The 18,531-nt window shown below is 35.1% G+C and overlaps 1 protein-coding gene across 2 annotated transcripts in view; it reads right to left on the bottom strand.

The window, feature by feature from the left end:
• Positions 1-18,531, bottom strand: part of ATRNL1 (attractin like 1) — a gene marked incomplete at its 3' end in the record, with an annotated part of 538,576 nt that overhangs the window by 459,010 nt on the left and 61,035 nt on the right. For both annotated transcript variants that reach the window (XM_082002290.1, XM_082002291.1), the window contains exons 6-8: positions 16,455-16,629; positions 15,231-15,318; positions 2,524-2,779 (exon numbers count right to left, since the gene is read on the bottom strand). In XM_082002290.1, coding sequence (XP_081858416.1) covers positions 2,524-2,779; positions 15,231-15,318; positions 16,455-16,629 — 519 coding nt within the window. The remainder of the gene's footprint in view (positions 1-2,523; positions 2,780-15,230; positions 15,319-16,454; positions 16,630-18,531) is intronic.

Below are 18,531 nucleotides of genomic sequence, written 5' to 3'. Positions count from 1 at the left end.
AAAAAGGGGGCAGTAACTAAAGAGGCTTTAGCACCAGAATTCCACATATCGAGTTAATAAAAGTTCAGTAACAGGACCAGATCACTAGAGGTTTCAATTCATATAAATGAAAGGGTAAGTTGCCTCTTTCTATGCCTCTTTCTTTCAGTAGGCATCTGGTAAATACTTGAAAAATAGCCTTTATTAGAACTAAAAGCCATGTCTGATAGAAATAATAAAGCAGTACTGTTTGAAGTGTTAAAGCAATGTATGTTTTAAAAGCAAGCAGAGAGAGAAAATGGGACTCTAATTCTTCTTTCTATAACATCAGATGCCCTTTTTAATAACAGATTTTCTTTCCTATTCAGGTGGGTTCACAGCAATACTTCTACCACTTCCTGTGTCTTTTAAGTTTGGATTCCGAGCTGGTAAAGTCCCAGAAAAACTAGTCATTCCACCATTTGGAATTTTATGGTTAAAAATGATCCTACAGTTGTGAAACTGTCGATAAATGCTACAGCTGACACAAATTCATTTAGCTTAGGGGAGAGGGGAAGGAGGGAGATGCAATGAAGTAAAATGAGAATTATCCACAGCAGAAATGGTTCTGTTACAGCATGTAGACCATGTTCTGCAAAGCACTGCATGTGCCAGTGATCCTTCATCACGTGAGTAGACTCACTGAAATCAATGGGTTTCCACAGTAATATCCTGTGCTGTTACAAGTTTACTTCCTTTTTGATGCAAGTGAAGCATACTTTCTCTAACAAACTAAATTTCTCACTAGAATGTGATAAAATTATCATCTCCAAAAGGAGACATAAAAACTTGAGAATAATGCAGACCAATAATAATACAGCGAAATAAGTTCTTCTAATCAAAGCTTATTGCCATGGTATGAAAGATTTGGGGTTGAGTTTTTTTGGTTTATATATGCTTAATTATAGTCTGGTTTATTAATCCTCCACAAACATAGCTTTAACATTAAAAAAAAAATAGGAATAAGTTGTACATTTCAACCACAAGGCCAGCAATAAAATCCAGCAGACAGAAAATTTTACACTACAAAGCAAATAGTGTACTCCTCGTACTTTCCATTTCCCTCTTCATAATTAAACTAACCACAATAATAGGTGAGAGTAATATTGGTACTTCCATACTTCAGACTAAATGAGCAGTATGTGAAGAAGCAAATTGTTCAAAGTTCCAATAGACGTTAGAGCGAATGAGCATGCAGAAAACTAGAACAACATATTTTTATCTTCAAGAAAAAAATTCTCTCTTGTATGTTAAAAAAAATTCAGAAGTTATTTTTTAAAAAACATAACCTTTAATACTTAACAAATCTTACAATACTGTTGTGAAACATCATTCCAAGACAAGAGTTTTATAGTAGTTTTATGCAGTTCAATCAAATTTTTCAGTGTGGGTGAAGCACAACCTGGTGCTCTTCCTCTTATTCCCATTCTCTTTTGCCCTTGTTCAACACTCTTACAAAATTTCAACACTACCATCAGGAAGCATAAGAAACTTCTAAGTTTTGAAGGGATTTCCCCACTCCAAAAATCTGCTTAAACAGTGTTTCTATACATATGCATATATGCAAAAAGAGTAAAATGGAACAATATATTATGCCTTAACATACAAATATTACTTTGAAATTTTGTATTATGCATTCTGTGATTGCTTAAATAACTGAGGGACTCAGATCAATTCTGTAGAAAACAAGGAATTCAAAAAACTAAGAGAAGATTATAATTTGAATTAGTGGGCTTATAAATATTCCTAAAAATGTATCAGAAGGTGTAGATTTTCTTGTCTATTCTATTGAAATAATATCCTAGATGTACCATGTGTAAGAAAAAAAAAACTATCTTGGTTTATTTAATTCTATCATTTAAAATCACCCCTAAGAAAAGCTTGCCAGTTTGCAAGGGAAATCCCAGACAGACATGGCAGGTTATTTACAAAAATTAATGTTAACTTTCTCTTATTTCCTCTAGTAGCAGCATGTATACACTTTAGAAAGAACCCTATATACAGTGATGAACTAAGTCACTACATTTCAAAAATCAGAATGAAAATATTACAGCAATATTAAAGAACCTTCAGAATAACTATATTTTTGTAGTAAGCCCAGTTCATTGTATTCTGTTTTGCCCTTTCTTTTTTTGCTCTACTTATTCTTTTTTACTCTACCTACTCTGTGGTAAAAACAGTAAGCCTGTGGTAAAAAAAGTAAATTTCAACACAACAATAACGACTGCGTGGAATTTCTGGTTTCAACATGTACCCCCTTTAGAGTACCACAGCCATGTACACCATAACACACAGCCGAAGCCATTATACTCCAAACACATATGAAATGCTACTGCTTAACAAGAAATCTGATCTATGTAACTTGAAGTAAAAAAGATGAGGTTTTATTTACTCTGCAAAAATATATATTTTTCTTTCTGAAAACAGGAGTGTTCTTCAATTAAAAATAAAAATCAGGATTTTTTTTAATCAGTACATGATAAAAATGATTTGAAAGTGACTTACTGATGTAGTATTCTTGCACAATGCTTGTGTAACCATATATGGCAGAATATCCAAAAATTATGATCATAACCACATCTCTGCTGTCCAACTCCACTATGTGTGCCGAATGACCTTCCACAGCATATTGCTGGCCATGTACAAGTACTGCAGGAGTTCTGGTACTCCATGTTTGACTGTGTATGTTGAAAATCCACAGCTCATCAGTAACATTGCCGTTATTTGTTTCAATTTTGCCTCCATACATGTAAATATCTTCCTGTAAAAATTGGAAGAGAGAGAAGAGAAAGCAAATAATGGATTACACGAAGATAATATCTGAACTGCATACTTCTGAGCTGTGTAATATTTCATAACTGAACAATCTGATTTAAATCTTCACATTTAACTAACACTACATTAACCAGCTCAATATCAGACACTAATCCCAGACAATGATATTTAAACTAAACCAACAACGATAAGGAGACTATGTCCCTGAAAAATAAACCCAGACATGAAAATGACACCAAAATGAATCTCAAATGGATTACTTCAAGCAGAAAACCTTTAATTACATGGTTCCTCTAATTCATACTGCAGCATTCTATCAAAAACAGAACTAAACAGAATGGATATTATATTGTTTTCTTAAGGAACAGTTCACAGAACTAAAATGTTATTTTCTACACACTCAGTCTGTGGGGATTTCATTCAGCATGTGTACAAGAGAACTCATTCTCTCGTAATAGCAAAGTAACTTAAGTCCTGAGAAAATTCACAATCAGAGCCCAAAGGAAAGGGACAATAGCATCCTGTTGGGCACATTTGCTAAAATCAAATCCCATAGGGGAGCACTTTGAGTTCTTTTAAAGAGATGCAAAACAGATTTTCCAGTCTTCATGAACCACATACCTCAAACAGCAATGCCATCTGTTTTGGTAAGTAATGAATGATTTAATTAAATATTGACTAAAAGTAAATCCTACTAAATCTCGTCTGAAGTTCTCCTACTGAAGTTCGTCTAGACTAGCAAATGAAGGCATACAAGGTTGCTGAACTAATTCCAACTAACTGTTGGCTTCACAGACTGGCTCAAGTACAGTTTATCCTGGGCAAAACAAACTGCCTCTGGTTCTGAGAATGATACTATGTCTTTGCTAGGACATACCAGAACTACACACACTCTGCATCCTGTCTGCATGGTGTTTGTACAGTTGGCAGTTGTATTCTGCGTACTGCAATGTAACATTCTACTCTGAATTAAATCTTACCTGGTGTGCTGGTTTTGGCTGGGATAGAGTTAATTTTCTTCATAGTAGCTAGTATGGGGCTATGTTTTGGATTTGTGCTGGAAACTGTTGATAACACAGAGATGTTTTTGTTATTGCTGAGTACTGTTTACACACAGTCAAGGCCTTTTCTGCTTCTCACACCACCCCACCAGTGAGTACACTGGGGTTGCACACGAGGTTGGGAGGGGACGCAGCCGGGACAGCTGACCCCAACCGACCAAAGGGGTATTCCATACCATAGGACATCATGCTCAGCATATAAAGCTGGGGAAGGAAGGAAGGGAGTGACAAGTTTAGCACATTTAGCAAAGTTTTACTTGGCATGGAATACTGAGCCTCAGAGAAAAAGGCTAGAAGATAAAGAAGTTACCTAATATAAGAAGTTTGGATCAACCACACTGAAATTTCAGACTATTGTTCAAGGAGTTGATGGGATCTAAACAGAAATGTAAACAGCATGTATACACGTCAAGAAAGATGAACTCAAACTGGCAGGTATGTAAAATACAGGTGATCAGTACAATTAGAGTCTATTATTCCAGCGAACCAAAGGCTTGAGAGGGTTATAATGCTGTCTATATACCTGAAGCTCATGATAAACAAGAGTCCAGTCCAGGACCACATAAAAAAATTTCTCATTACTCAGAGAGATTTGTCCGTAAATGACTGACCCTGTCTTCAAGAATACACTTGAAATTTCTGCAAGGTTTTCAACTATTATTTCATCTGAGGCAGGTAAACATTTATTGATTTGGAATTCAATTAACTCCTCTGCAGTGATACTCTGTGTTACCAATTAGTTTGAACTGGTGGTGTTTGAACAAAAGATGTTCCCATCCTTCAGCAGGAATTTGTAGTAGGATTAGATATATATATATACCTGAAAACATGCTTTTCCTATGAGATAAAACAACATTTCAAAGAGCTTGGTGAAGACAAACAAAAGCTTTAAGGAGGCTGTGTACTGATCCAAAGGAATTGCTTGAACAAATACTCTTAAAAGAATCCTAGATTGTTAAAAGAATCCTATAAGACTCATTCATTACACTGCCACATAGATCTCAAAAGGCAAATCAGCATCACCAACATAGTGAGCTATTTATTTATTTATTTATTTTTAAATGCAGATTACAGACTAGAGCAGAAAGAGGAGCTAATTATGGAGTTGCAGGTGCTGTACAACACTATTTGAAAGTAAGATTTCTGACACTGACACTGAGGAAAGACATTACACAAAAAAGGTGACCTAAGAGCTGCATGAACGATTACTCATACAGCTGACAGTAAGAAAGTGCTCCTCACAGTTCTGCTTAAATGATTCAAAGTTCAGATAAAAGAACACTTCCATGAGAAGCCATCTTTATAAATGACACAGCAGATCCTGTACACAAGACTATTCACAGAGAAAAAGACAAGAAGGTCATGACAACAGCTTTATCAACCGCAAAAACAGATTTAAGTAAGCTTCACTCCGAAGCTATTTCTGAGATTAAGAAGCTCCTAGTGCTGCTGAAAAACACTTTAGAAGTTAGTGATGATTAGCTGAACATGGAGAAAGAAAGGCTCAGGGACCAGAATCAGTGGAAGAAATACAGAATGAAAAAATGTTATGTGCATATTTATACAGGACAAAACCAACAACCTAGGCATGTAAAAGTGGACATTTACCTGGAAAGCCTAATCAGGAAGAGATTGTAGGAAGAATACAAGTGCAAATGGTCCTGGGCAGCCTAAAGATTGTGAAAGTAAGGAAGGAATCCCTTTACAAATTTACATTACCTTTATAACTTACTTATAAACCAAGTATAAATCAAGGTATGTGCTAAAGGTAAGGCTTTCTGACAGACACAATACACAAAATAGGGAGTTTCAAGAGCACTAGTAGACAAAAACTGCTGAGCTTTAAATGAATAAAGCATACTAGTTAACTGTTTATAATAAGATAGCATACCACAAAAGGAATGAGATGAAAAACAAGAACAACAAAGTATAAACTGAGAGTCCTTGTGAAATTAGTGAGGAAAAAGCATCAAGAATTTGGTCCAGATGGCAGACGTTAAAAATTGTACTCCTCATCCTGGAGGAGGGACAATACTAAGAGGCACACTGTCCAAGGAAGAGATAACATAACAACAGGCAGATAAGCACCAAGAAGATACACAGCCTCCAAAACACTGATATTTTAAAGTTTTGATACCGCATGTCAAAAGCAACACTGTTAATCACAGTGGCACATAGTGAAGGTGAGAATTTACTCCATAAATTAACCTTGGCCATTTTAGGTATATTACTTCAGCATTAATGAAATTATCTAAGAAGTTCCAGAAACTTTTAAAAATCTTGTGTTTTTTCAATGCAACTTTCATACAAACATTACCATATGCAAATTCAAGTATATAAAACTACACTGTATACTGAACTTGTAATTCTGAGTTCCCACTCACGGAATTCCAGCAAAAAATGAGAAATTTCTTGCTGTAAACTGAACAAGCAGGCAGCTCGCTCATTCATGATATTCCCACCTACAGATCACATCAGTGGCATCTTGGCAACTGTTGAGGTAGAAGCGAAAACAGGCAGTATAACTCCTGCTAGTTTCAATGGAACCAAAACTTCCGAATAGATGTTTCCATTTTCTCAGATCAGCTTTTCCCTCCAAGAAGATTATTCCAGTAGAAATTTTTGATGAACCATAATGATAAAGAAAGATGACAACAGGTATAATGTCTGTACACAGTTGACTGTGCATATTGGGCAGAGAGGATGACATCAGAAGGCAGGAATCATAAGACCATAGCCAGGGTTTGAATAAAACAGTTAAATCACATTTCTCAAGAGAAGAAAATATGCGTTTGATCTAGTATTTCTCTTACAGAGTAATGATTTCAACTAGCCAAAAAGGAAACAAGATAATCACTCAAATACAGAAGAAAAAGTAAACTGTCAAAATTTGGAAAGTCTGCTGGAAGAATGAAGACAATTTAAGGCAATAAAATTCCTCTTAATTTCTTCACCTTATTGATATCATCCGCATCTTTGGAGAATGTGTTTTTTAAATAACCAAATAATTCAAATAAAATTAAATTCCTGGTGAAAGGGGGTAAAAAAGAAGGAGCCAGACTCTTCTTCGTGTTTTCCAGTGAACAGGCAAGAGGTTACAGGCACAAACTGGATTACAATAAATCCAATTTAAATGCAAGAAAAAACATTCCTTTTTACAGTGCGGATGGTAAAAGACTGGAACAAGTTGCTCACAGACCTTAAGAAATTGAATATCCTTGGAAATATTCAAAACATAACTAGACAATGTCTGGAGCAACTGCCATAGTTGACCCTGCTTTGAGCAGAGAGGCTGCTCAAGATGATCTCCAGAGGTCCTCTCCAACCTCAGCTATTCTTTGTGATTCCATGAAAACAAATTTTTAATACAGGTATATCTCCGGACAGCCTGTTCCTTATTTAATTTGCTATTACAAACAGTAACAAAAATAATCTATTCGATGATTGTGACCAATATCCAAATTGAAAAGTAAAAGATATTTTTCCTTTAAAAAAACAAACAAAAAACCCATAAAAACAGAAACTTTGAAAAGTCACTTACTTTGTGTGATTAAACAGATGACACAGGAAAAAACAGAAAAAAAAGGAGGTTTTTTTACTGTTTACAGGTTTTTTTACTGTTCTAGTAAACAAATGGCAATCAGCTTATCAGTCTGAAGTTTGAAATTTGAGGGCAAAATTCTTTTAGAAGCCAGAAAAAGAATAAAATCTTCCATTGTGCATTTATCCTTAGAGTTACAGTAATGAAGAAAGTCACAATTTACATGAAAGGACTAATTTGCGTAAATTAATAAAGGCTCCAAATCCAAAAATAAATCCTTCTTTAAGTGAGCAATCATAAATTAACATGGTGATTTGTGCATTCAAAATTTCATAAAAATTGACAAAGTAACCCAGAGAATTTCTGTAAAATAGGTAAATGAATACTTATTTTTAAAAGAGGTAAAAAGATAAGAAAATTGCAAAAATGTCCAGTGATTCAGGGTGCTTTACTTCAGCTCTCTCAGGTTCCTATTTCCAAGGCTATGTACTTGGCGATTCCTGAAAAATCATGTCCCAACAGTATCACCTAGCTTTTCCGTAGTAGTTTTAACAAGACTTCAAATCCCTTCACAGAGCATTTCACAATGAGAAAAACTGAAACAGAGCAAGGAAGTTACTCAACAAGATCACCAAAAGAGCAAGTAAGAGCACCCACTGGTCTGATAAATCCCAGTCAGACTGTACAGCAGACCAGATTAACTCTTCTACATACTTCACATTGAATCCTGAACAGACAGACAGCCAAAATCATTAATTCCTTTGACCTTGGACAGGCTCTCTTCCCTACACCATATCTTAATGTTAATTTTGATTTTATATTTCATATAAATGCAGCAATTCTTTCTCAGACTTATCCTATTTTTATTCTTTAGACTTAGTAATTTTCCTAAAAGAATACTTATCAGCTGCTCTGACTGTACCTGGGAACTCTACACTGTTATGCAAATCCTGCCTGCATTCCAAAACAATCTTATCTGATAGTTACCACAAAAAAAAAGCGTAAAGAAAATGCAATAAGGGGGTAATTTATAATCCATTTCTAATGAATCAGTAGTAAATTAATCATATTAGAATAACCACATAATTTTCATTTTGTATTTCTTAACTGTTATCATGGCTGTACAGAAAAGTGTATCTCTCAAATTAGTTTTCTGCCTTAATTCTTATATAAATCCATCCTGTTCCTGAAAATTTGGCCAAAGAAATGCTACTCATAAAACACAGGAAGAACAGTCAATCTGCATTTTCTTGAAACAAGACTATCTATGTTTTCCTCCCATAGACTGTACCCATACATTAGTATATAAATTAACTTTATGTAAACTATCAGGACTCAAAAATTCATCAGAACATTTGTTCTCTATACTCACCTAAAATTTTCTAAAAGTTCAGTAAAGTCTTAATTCAAAAATTCAGAAATTTCTTGAATTTTTTTCAAGCAAAATACAAGACTCAAAACAAGTCATTTGGCAATAACTCATCCATCGCAACCTGTTTTCTGCATTCAATACATGCCACCTGGTTTAGGACTGTCTAATACCTCCTCTTCCTTTCCCCAGACCATTACCTCTTTAATATGGTAACAACATCAAGAACATTCTATTATGCGTATCAAAAGAAAAATGAATAATCAATGTCCCCACTTGATGCCATAATCCTCGCATTAGATCACAGCTGACAGACTGGAAAGCAGTCTTCACTTAACTCTTCCTTCTGCAGCCTACTTTATTATTCTTACGTTATTGTGGAACTATATCGTCACTCAATAAGAACCTGCTAAGCTACACGAGAAGCATATTATAACCTAAGCTTCCCAACAGGATCAAATTCAAGTTCAAGGCAGTACATACTGCAGCAATTTGTATGTCAGGAGGTTAGCCTAATCAAGAGCGTTGTCACTATATTTCCTCATTATTTCCACATTGTTGCTGGCTGTATTTAAAGGTATTTATTCATTGAAGGATTCCGTTAAGTCAGTTCCTATATGTCTTGAAAGCCAGTAACTTTTTTCCTGGACTACAGTAGCATTCAAAATATAGGACAGGAAAATAAGGTAGTGTGCTTTTGGGGAAAAAAAAATTAAAATCAAGTTTTGAAGTGTACTTGTCTGTGTGAACATTCCTTCGTTTACAGAAAACTTGGCTGAAGAAAAGCATGCAAATAAAACTATGTGAACAGAGTTTTAAAACTGCTGAATGTGTAAGCTGGAATTTTATCAGAGATTGCAGCCTGATCTTTTGCACATTTAATATTTGGGTTAAACATATTGGAAGGAAGGAATAACTAACAAAGACTACATATAAAAGTATTAATTAGGCATCTGCTTTTAGATCTGCTAGACATAAAAGCTGATCATGCTTAGACTTTGAAATTCACACCAACTGGAATATAATGTTGAAACAAGGAATGAAAAATATTGCACTTTTACATAAAGGAGCTAATCTCTTTATGAGTAAGGTCCACTTAATTGAAGAGGTACTCTGAATAGGCTTTTAACTAGACTACATGCAAAAAGTGTATGACAGTTCATCTCACCTACTTCTCATATACTTTTGAGATCTGCAAGTCAGAATTAGAAAGCAAGTCGTGCATAAGATGTAATTGAAAGTCATGAAATAAACAAACTATGCAACTTGGTGGTACAACTTGCTAATAATTATTAATAGAATAGTTAGAAGAAACTTTTACATTCCTAGTGCTGTTCCAAATTATACTACAGTAACCAAAAAAAATAGTCATATAAAAGAAAGACAGTAAATCAACTGGTGAAAGATTTTGTGTCACTCACATGAAAGCAGAAAAAGTTTTTACTCTTTTTTTCGCTTTGTTAACCCTAGCTTTTGATTAGACTAATAAAAAAATACCAGAAGGGATATACAAACTCAACATCAATACCAATTAATTTGGTAAAGGAATCAAAACAATTACCCTTTTTTAATAAAGCTTTAAAATTGGAAGTAACATCCATAAAACTCAAATGAGTCAAATTAAATTTGACTATATATTAAATGGTCCATCTACTCGAAAATGTCTTTACGGTTACTACTATGTTAGCCTGCCTGTTTACTTCGTTCCTATTGCCAATCTCAAAGGAAATCTCAATGCCCAGTTATCCTCCTGTCTTGGGACTACTAGCCACAGTTTAAGTACAAGGTTTAATTCTGTAATACAACAAGCTCACTACAGAGTAAACTCCCAGCAGTGACCATACAGTCACCCTGTTTGCAACTCCCTTTCAAATTTATTCCAGGGATCTAGTACTTTTCAATTTACTGTCTAAATCCCTAACTAGTCACCACTTAGCAAAGCTGTATGTACCTCTTAAAACCCTCACAAGCCATATCCTCCCGTCTCTTTATAATCCTTTATAATTTATTTCTTAAATAAAGATGCCAGGAATGATATATAATCTTTGAGATACAGGAGAACCAATTGCTAACAGATATAGGTAGTACATTTCCAAGAACCAGTCTGAAGCGGCACTGGAGGTAATACTATCTAACAGTTTAGTTGGTCTAAAAGCAAGAATACTTTTGTACTCTCTCTCCCATAAAAGCATAAAAAGTCTTAGTCACTTGTTATAACTATACATCAGTGGGAGTCTTCTGATTTTTTTTTCTTCAGAATAAAGAAGTACAGTACTTCAATTTTAACTAAAGCAGCTTTCTGAGGGAAATGGGCAAAGTAACTTATTTCGTTCTCCTCAGAGTCAACTATATAGCTTCAATTTACCTTGCACCACAATCAGGGAATACCAGCTCTGTGCTCTCTCTCCTGTCTAGCACTAGGCTTTGAAATCTCAGGAGCTTAAGTCAAAAACTTAATCTAATTTCTTCTCTGTGGATATTTTTGTTCTCAACTATAAAGGAAACGTTACACAATGACTAGTACACAGCTCAAAACACAGCTCAAAGCTGCCATCTCTAGGTATTACATTATACTACACACTAAATTATTTTTGGGGTTTTTTAAGAGACCGAATATCTGGAATGAAAAAATACTAAAAGTTTACCCTAAAAAATTTAATTTAAGAACTTATTACAAAAGTATGTACTTTCTCACTTGAAATTTCTTCAGCTTACATGATCAGTTGCTTTTGGCCCATGTAATATTTGACATTTGACATAATCACTAGTACAAGCAACATACTAGTTAATTATTGGACATGAGTGCTGCTGTGTTCATTATTAGTGAATTCTAATTACTAATTAACATGTGCCTTTGACAACAGCAACAGCTTCTGCACTACACACTTGCCTGTCACTTTCATTAATATTAACAAGAGTTGCATCTCATCACTGAGCTCCAAAAAGATGTCTGAATTAACATAGGTCTATGATATTTAATATTTGCTGGTTAAAGTATCTTAAAATGGTTACCCTTTAATCTGGAATACCTCAAGAAAATATTAGCACTGTCAAATAAAAAGGTTAAATGATATTTTAAGTCTTTATTCTGAACTGCTAATGATACATTATTTGACTGTTTCCCAACTAAAAGGTCCATGTTCTACAAGAACTGTAATAACCAAAGATACTGGTCAGGAAGATCTGACCTTTCAAAGAACAGATAATACATTAATAATGAAACAAGGAACCGTTGAGAAGCAATTTTTGAGTTGATGTCAGGGCATGCACAGAATCTAGTTCACATTACTACCGAAAACCACCTCTACAATATTAACCATGCCAGGTACAGATTCAACATCTCAGGAAGAGCAACAGATGCCAGCAAAAAATCCACCCACACCTACAAATCTGCTTAATTCAAAAGGAGCACTATATAAAAGGGAGACTGATCATAAAAAGAAACTAAAAGGCACAACTAAAAGGATAAAATCTCTAATGACAAGATGAAGACATTTTAAGAACATCCGCCCAGATCACATGAATGTTTCCCATTAAAAAAAAAAATCCCATTACAAATAACAAAATAAATAACGCTTAACTTAACAGGAGGGTAATGGAGACTGCTAGAAGAAAAAGTATACTTCAAAATAAAGGTTCAAAACCTCCAGCAGATTAGAATGCAGAGACATATAAATGCAACCCATTAAAAAGTGTAATGAGCTGCCTGCAAAATTATATACAAAGTACTAATACATCATTTTTCAAATACCTTAGAAATATAGCCAACTAGATAATTTATGGTGCCAGCAGACAGTCTGAAGGAGTATTCTGAGAAGATAAAGTCACAGTAACAAAATGAAGTTAACTAACTTTCCCATGTGAGTTCTTCATGGTAGACTTCACAAGTATTTCCATAGCAGAAATTAATAACAGAAGGTTATAGTAAAAAGAAAAAAAAAATCTGATTAAATAAATCAGCAAGATCAGTTCTGAAGGAATTTAAGAACAAAACAGCTGACCCTTGTCCATAGTGTGTAACTCACTCCTTAAAAATGTGTCATTACCAAGAGACCAACTAGCAACAGGCAGAAAAGATAGAATGCAGTGAACACATGGGTAAGACAGACTGAGGAACGTCTAACAACTTCTGAAGAGAGAAGTTATATTTGCAAATCATTGGATTTTCTTGAAGGAATCAAAGGTTTAGTTGATACAGTTATCTGGAATTAATGAAAGATGCTTGATAATGTTCCTCATGCCTTAAAAAAAACTAAGCTGCTCTGGGAAGATCAAGGCAGGTAACACAAGGGTAAATAATTTGATAAAGAATAGCTTGGGAAAAAAATGCTCACTTCTTAAATGGAGGTCATTAGCAGTGTCCCACAGAGATCTGAAATTTGGATTTGTTTTGTTCAACATACTCAAAAACAATATGGCACAGGGATGAATGGAAAAATGACAATTTTTTTTTACAATACTACGTTACTCAAAATAGCTGAGACAATGGTCAAAAGGAAAGAATTGCAGAATAATGTCATAATACTGAATGTGTGATACAAGGACAAATAAAAGGGTAAATAAAAGTTCACATAGATAAGCATGAAGTGATGCAGACAAATAAAAAATACTTCAGTTTGTACCTAGTGGTGGGTTTTGAATTGACTAGAATGAGATCTTGAGGTTATAATGGATATTCTGTGAAAATACCAGTTCAAAGCCATCAGCAGATTTTCAAAAAGCTAATATACTGTTAAGAAGTAATAAGAAAAAATTAGACTGTTAATTCTACAACATCAATCTCTGAGGTACCAATACACCAGAGACTGCGCACCCCCCATCTCAGAAGAGATATAACAGAACTATAAGAGGTAGGGGCAATGACACAATGTTATCTAAGGTATGAAATAGCTCCATTCTGGAGGATTATTAAAAATGTAAGGATTTTTCAGCATGACAAAGAAATGATAGAGAGAGGATATGATGGACTTACAGAAAATCGTAAGTGGTACAGAGAAAATAAGTGGAAAATAGTATAAAAATTAGGGATTATCTAATTAAACTGGCTTTCCCAAAAGGTGGTATTTCTTCACAAAACAGACTGAAATTCTTAGGCACAGGATGCTTAAATAAATATATGGTCAGAAAATTTGGAAAAAATAAAAAACATGGATACATAGTCTTTCTACAAAAATACTACGCTTAGAAAATCCCAGCTGCAGACTAGGACAGTATTCTGAGGAAGGTTTTATATGTTCTTGTCATTTTTTCTTATATTCTTCCTTAGGCATTCACTATTAGCCGTTATTCAAGCCATGTTACCAGGCTAGATGAAAACTCCGATCTGACTTGATACAATCTTTTTTGTTCTTCTCTACTGGAGGTGTCTTACACAAACAACTGAAAATCTGGGATACTAATTCTGTATTTCTCCATCAGAGTTAACAAGTTTGCCATCATCTGTACAAGGCTAAATTATACACTGCATTCACTTTTGGTCCTTTATGTTTTGGAGACATGACTAACACTAGTCATAGATTAATAAATTAACAAAAGGCAATTTATTTTTTTTTAATAAAGATCATTTCTGTCTGCATATTCTACCAGTACAAAGAATCCTTTTTTCTTTTTTTTTAGTGAAACAAGCCTTTAAAAGTGCTTTCAATAAAGCAGCATGCAAGACTACATGATACCAGTAGAAGTAAAACTGCCAACAGTTCATGTGTATTTGAACTTACAGTAAAACAGTACTATAGAACAACAGTTTGTATTTTAATACTGCTCTGGTTCTGTACTAAGAAAAATAAAACAAATGAAAACTTATTTCTTACTGTCATGGACTTTAGGGGCTTAATGACCCTGACCAGCCTCACCCAGGGCTCAGCCATGGACCCTCAGCCCCTGACTACTTGTGATCCTGCCTTCTGGATGGACCTGGACCTACGCTTGTCTCCTGGATGTACCTCTCAGGCATACGTTGCTGCTTTCTATCCCATCTTGTCTCTGGCCACGTTCCTTTTTCCTCCTGACTGGGCTCCCTGGACCTGGGTCATCACTTGCCATGTCTGATACTGTCAAAGGACCCCGCTACCAGCACTCAGCTCTGCCTGCTGGGCTCAGTCCCCGGGGATGGTGCCAGGTCAGCAAGGGCACTGACCACACGGGGGTCACCTTGACCCTTGAAGGGGAGCCCAGCTCCCCTTCCCTTACCCACAACAACTCCTATTATATAAAGCCCCTTTCATGGGCGGGTTCAGCTCTGAGGGTTTATGGTCTGCTAATAAGTGACTTAGATGCATTGAATAATTGGATTTTTGGAAAAAGATTGTGCAATAGATTTAAGTACTGAATAAGATACTAATACAAAATGCTTAGGGACTAGAAATTAAATTATCCTCAAAAATCTACGTTCATGATGAATCATTTTAAGATCGCTAACAGCACACACAAAAAAAATCCATTAAATAGGATGCTGAGGAGTCCAAACCTGATATAAAGCAAGAGTGTGTCCATATCTCTGGAGTGGCCCTTTGGATACAGGTACAACATTCCATATACTGCTTTCCAAATTATAGCTAGAAGAGAAATAGAAAAGTAAACACTCTCTATCTGCAGAGGAATAGGAACTTCTGTATGTTTGAACTAACTTCTGTTTGGCAAAGTATGCACACTTGACCATTGTTGTTTATCTGACATCGTAATTTGTTAGCAGCAGTAACATGATCACTTTTAACTGTTACAACACCGTACTAGCTACTGATAGTGTTCTAAATGCTCATCAATGAAAACAGAAGCATCTCTTTCAGGAACCCATCAACAACCTCAAAAAATAGGACTGTAATAAAAATTACCAGATTTTCAAGAAAGTTACGAAACTAGATTGCTAAGCTCACTGTTATCAGTCACACCAAGAAAAAAAACCACTAAACTTCTTATGCCACAATCTTTTGCTCTAGTTTGTAAACCTAGCGTTGAGCACCCTCTAAGGTGTAAGGTTTCTATTAAATTTTAATTAACAATTAATCCATTAATGGATTAAAACATAACAAGATGGAAGAGAAGTAAAAAGTAAGAAGATAGAGATAGAAAAGGAAATCACCAAAGATGATGGGATTTGTTTTGGTTTGCAAAGGTACGGACAAAAGCAGGAGGCAGACAAAAGCAGAGTAAACATGCTAATACACATATCCTATTACTTTCATTTACCACATTTAGGGCCTGTACATATATACAAGTCACCATACACATCATAAATATGAAGAAGTGAAATATGGATGACCTGATGAACCTTACTGGCAGGGCCCCAACAAGCTAAGTGCATGCATTAAATACAAGTCTCCTATAATTATAAATTAAATTCAACAATGCAAATAGCATTCTAGATGTCCATCTGAAAAATATTACCACATGGATTTCTTTTGCTGTTTTGCCACTACAAACATTTTTATGTTTGGCAGCAAAGTATAGTAACAGTTTTCACAAAACTGAAGAAATTAAGTATTAGTATCACATATAGCTCAATCTTACCCATATTTTAACCTTTTTTAGTCATAAAAAAATTACAAGCAGAAAATAAGACTGTTAATAAAGAATCTAAAACAACATAAAAAACTTTCAGTTATGATATTGCAGGATAGAGGCTACCTCCCTGGTAAGATCTGTTTTCCCTAAGCCACGTCAGAAGGGATATGACAAAGGAGAAATCACTTACTTCAACACCATTTGGAATGAACTGTAGTTAAAAGTGTATCCACCAATCACCCACATAAATTTCCCGTGGAGGACTGCCTTATGGGAAGCCCGGCCCACAGAAGGGCTGAAGGGCTTCACATTTGGTAGAATCCAGTAAGACTCCGTGGAAGGGACGTTCAAAGAACAATCTGGACCTGTTTGGTAAACAAATGGGCAATTTGTACAATCTGTTAGACAGGGCTGTTAGAGCCAATAAAGCAGAAACAGGGGAGGCTTAATTACAGATGTCAAGATTACTCATTCTGATAAAATACAGTATAGACTTTTACGTTTAACAGATGCTCAATGAAAAAAAACACCTGACAAGGGACGTCAGTTAAATTGAAACCGTTAGATTAGCCCAAATAATAATGATATATTTCTGCATTCTTCTCAGAAAATATACTGTATGAGTCACAAAATGAAAGAAAGGCACAATGCATCGTATTTTTAGATGTTCTATAGATCTAAAACGTGTAGCACAGTATATACTGCATGTCACCTCTGAAGAAGAACGATACTGCATTTGAACTAACAAGAGTAAGCTTATATCAAAGCAAATAACGTTACAGGAAATTAAGTTACAATATAGATTATAATACATTAAATCTCAGGAATTAAAATTTGCACTTTGCCGATGACATTCTGCATGGTCTTTCAAGAGTAAAATACTGTGGCGTGCTTTATAAAAAGAATGTTTTGATTATTTAAATCTTGTTAAATTGTATAGTGCATTCTACAAAGACACCCAAGCCCGCAACTACATATTTTTTTGTAACATATTTTAGCCAATTTTTTTTGCTAAATAGGGATTGTTATTAGTTTTGCTAATAAGGTCAACAAAATGCATCATTTTTAAGTTATATTATTATTAAAATCATGAATAGCAGAAACATTTATTTTTCGTTTGTTCTGTAAAAACAAAATGCTATCTCTTCATCGTTAGTTTATGTTCTAGATGTTGGAACAAATTTAAAATCTGAATATATTCAGAACCTTGCTAAAATAAAATTTTAAAAAGACAGCATATGCACGATTTGCCTCCTGTCAGTGACTGTACAGCATTACTGACTGGCTTTATTTCTAGATGGGAAACACTGAATTTTTAGGACACCAGCGAGTTCTACATTAAGCATTATCAATCATGGAATTGAAATTTTTATCATCAGTGATGGCATACAGATATTGGAGGACAGCAGATTTATTTCTGTAACTTGATGCTAATACTATAAGCAATGTGATCTCCCTGTCAGCCTGACTGACTGGGATAAATCCTTTCCTCAAGCTACTGGACGTTACTAAAAAACAAAGCTGTTGAAGTCAGACTGGGCATAACTGTCTTTGGAAACTCAGTGATAACATGCTAAAAACAAAAACCAAACCAAACCAACAAAAAAACCCACACTGCCACCCCAAAAAGCAAACACACAAAAAAACCCCAAACCACTAGTCTGCATTCCAAATGGTCACACAGGCCATCAACTTTTTAAAAAGGTTCCAGGAAAGATCTTGAAAACTACTGGCCTACTATGCTTCTACTTCTACCTGACAAATCAGCAGAAGCTGTAAGAGAGGACAGAATTGGTCAATAGACAGGTAATTGCCATCTACTCATACAATTCAGTATAGGTTTTGTAAAGAGAAGGCCTGTCTTCCAAGCCTATTAAAGGTCTCTGAAGATATCAAGATGGGGTTATCCAATTGATACACTGATATAGATTTTCATAAGGCTTTTAACAAAATTCCTCACCAAAGACTTTTAAGAAAATTGTTTAAGGAGACTATTGTAGCAAGAGAATGAATGCCTTTGCACGGCTAAATAACTGATGTAAGAGAGAGAGAGAGCGAGGGCGAGGAGAAAGAGCGAGGGCGAGGAGAAAGAGCGAGGGCGAGGAGAAAGAGCGAGGGCGAGGAGAAAGAGCGAGGGCGAGGAGAAAGAGCGAGAAAGAGAAAAAGACAGGAGTAAATGGCCACTTCTTAGAAGGAGGGAGGTCACCCATGGAGTCCCACACAGGTTCAACATACACATTAATGATCCTGAAAAGGGATGATAAGTG

Source organism: Phaethon aethereus, assembly GCF_964289735.1.
Source record: "Phaethon aethereus genome assembly, chromosome: 7".
In the NCBI taxonomy this organism is placed as follows: domain Eukaryota; kingdom Metazoa; phylum Chordata; class Aves; order Phaethontiformes; family Phaethontidae; genus Phaethon; species Phaethon aethereus.
This window is presented reverse-complemented; position numbering and strand designations above follow the sequence as displayed.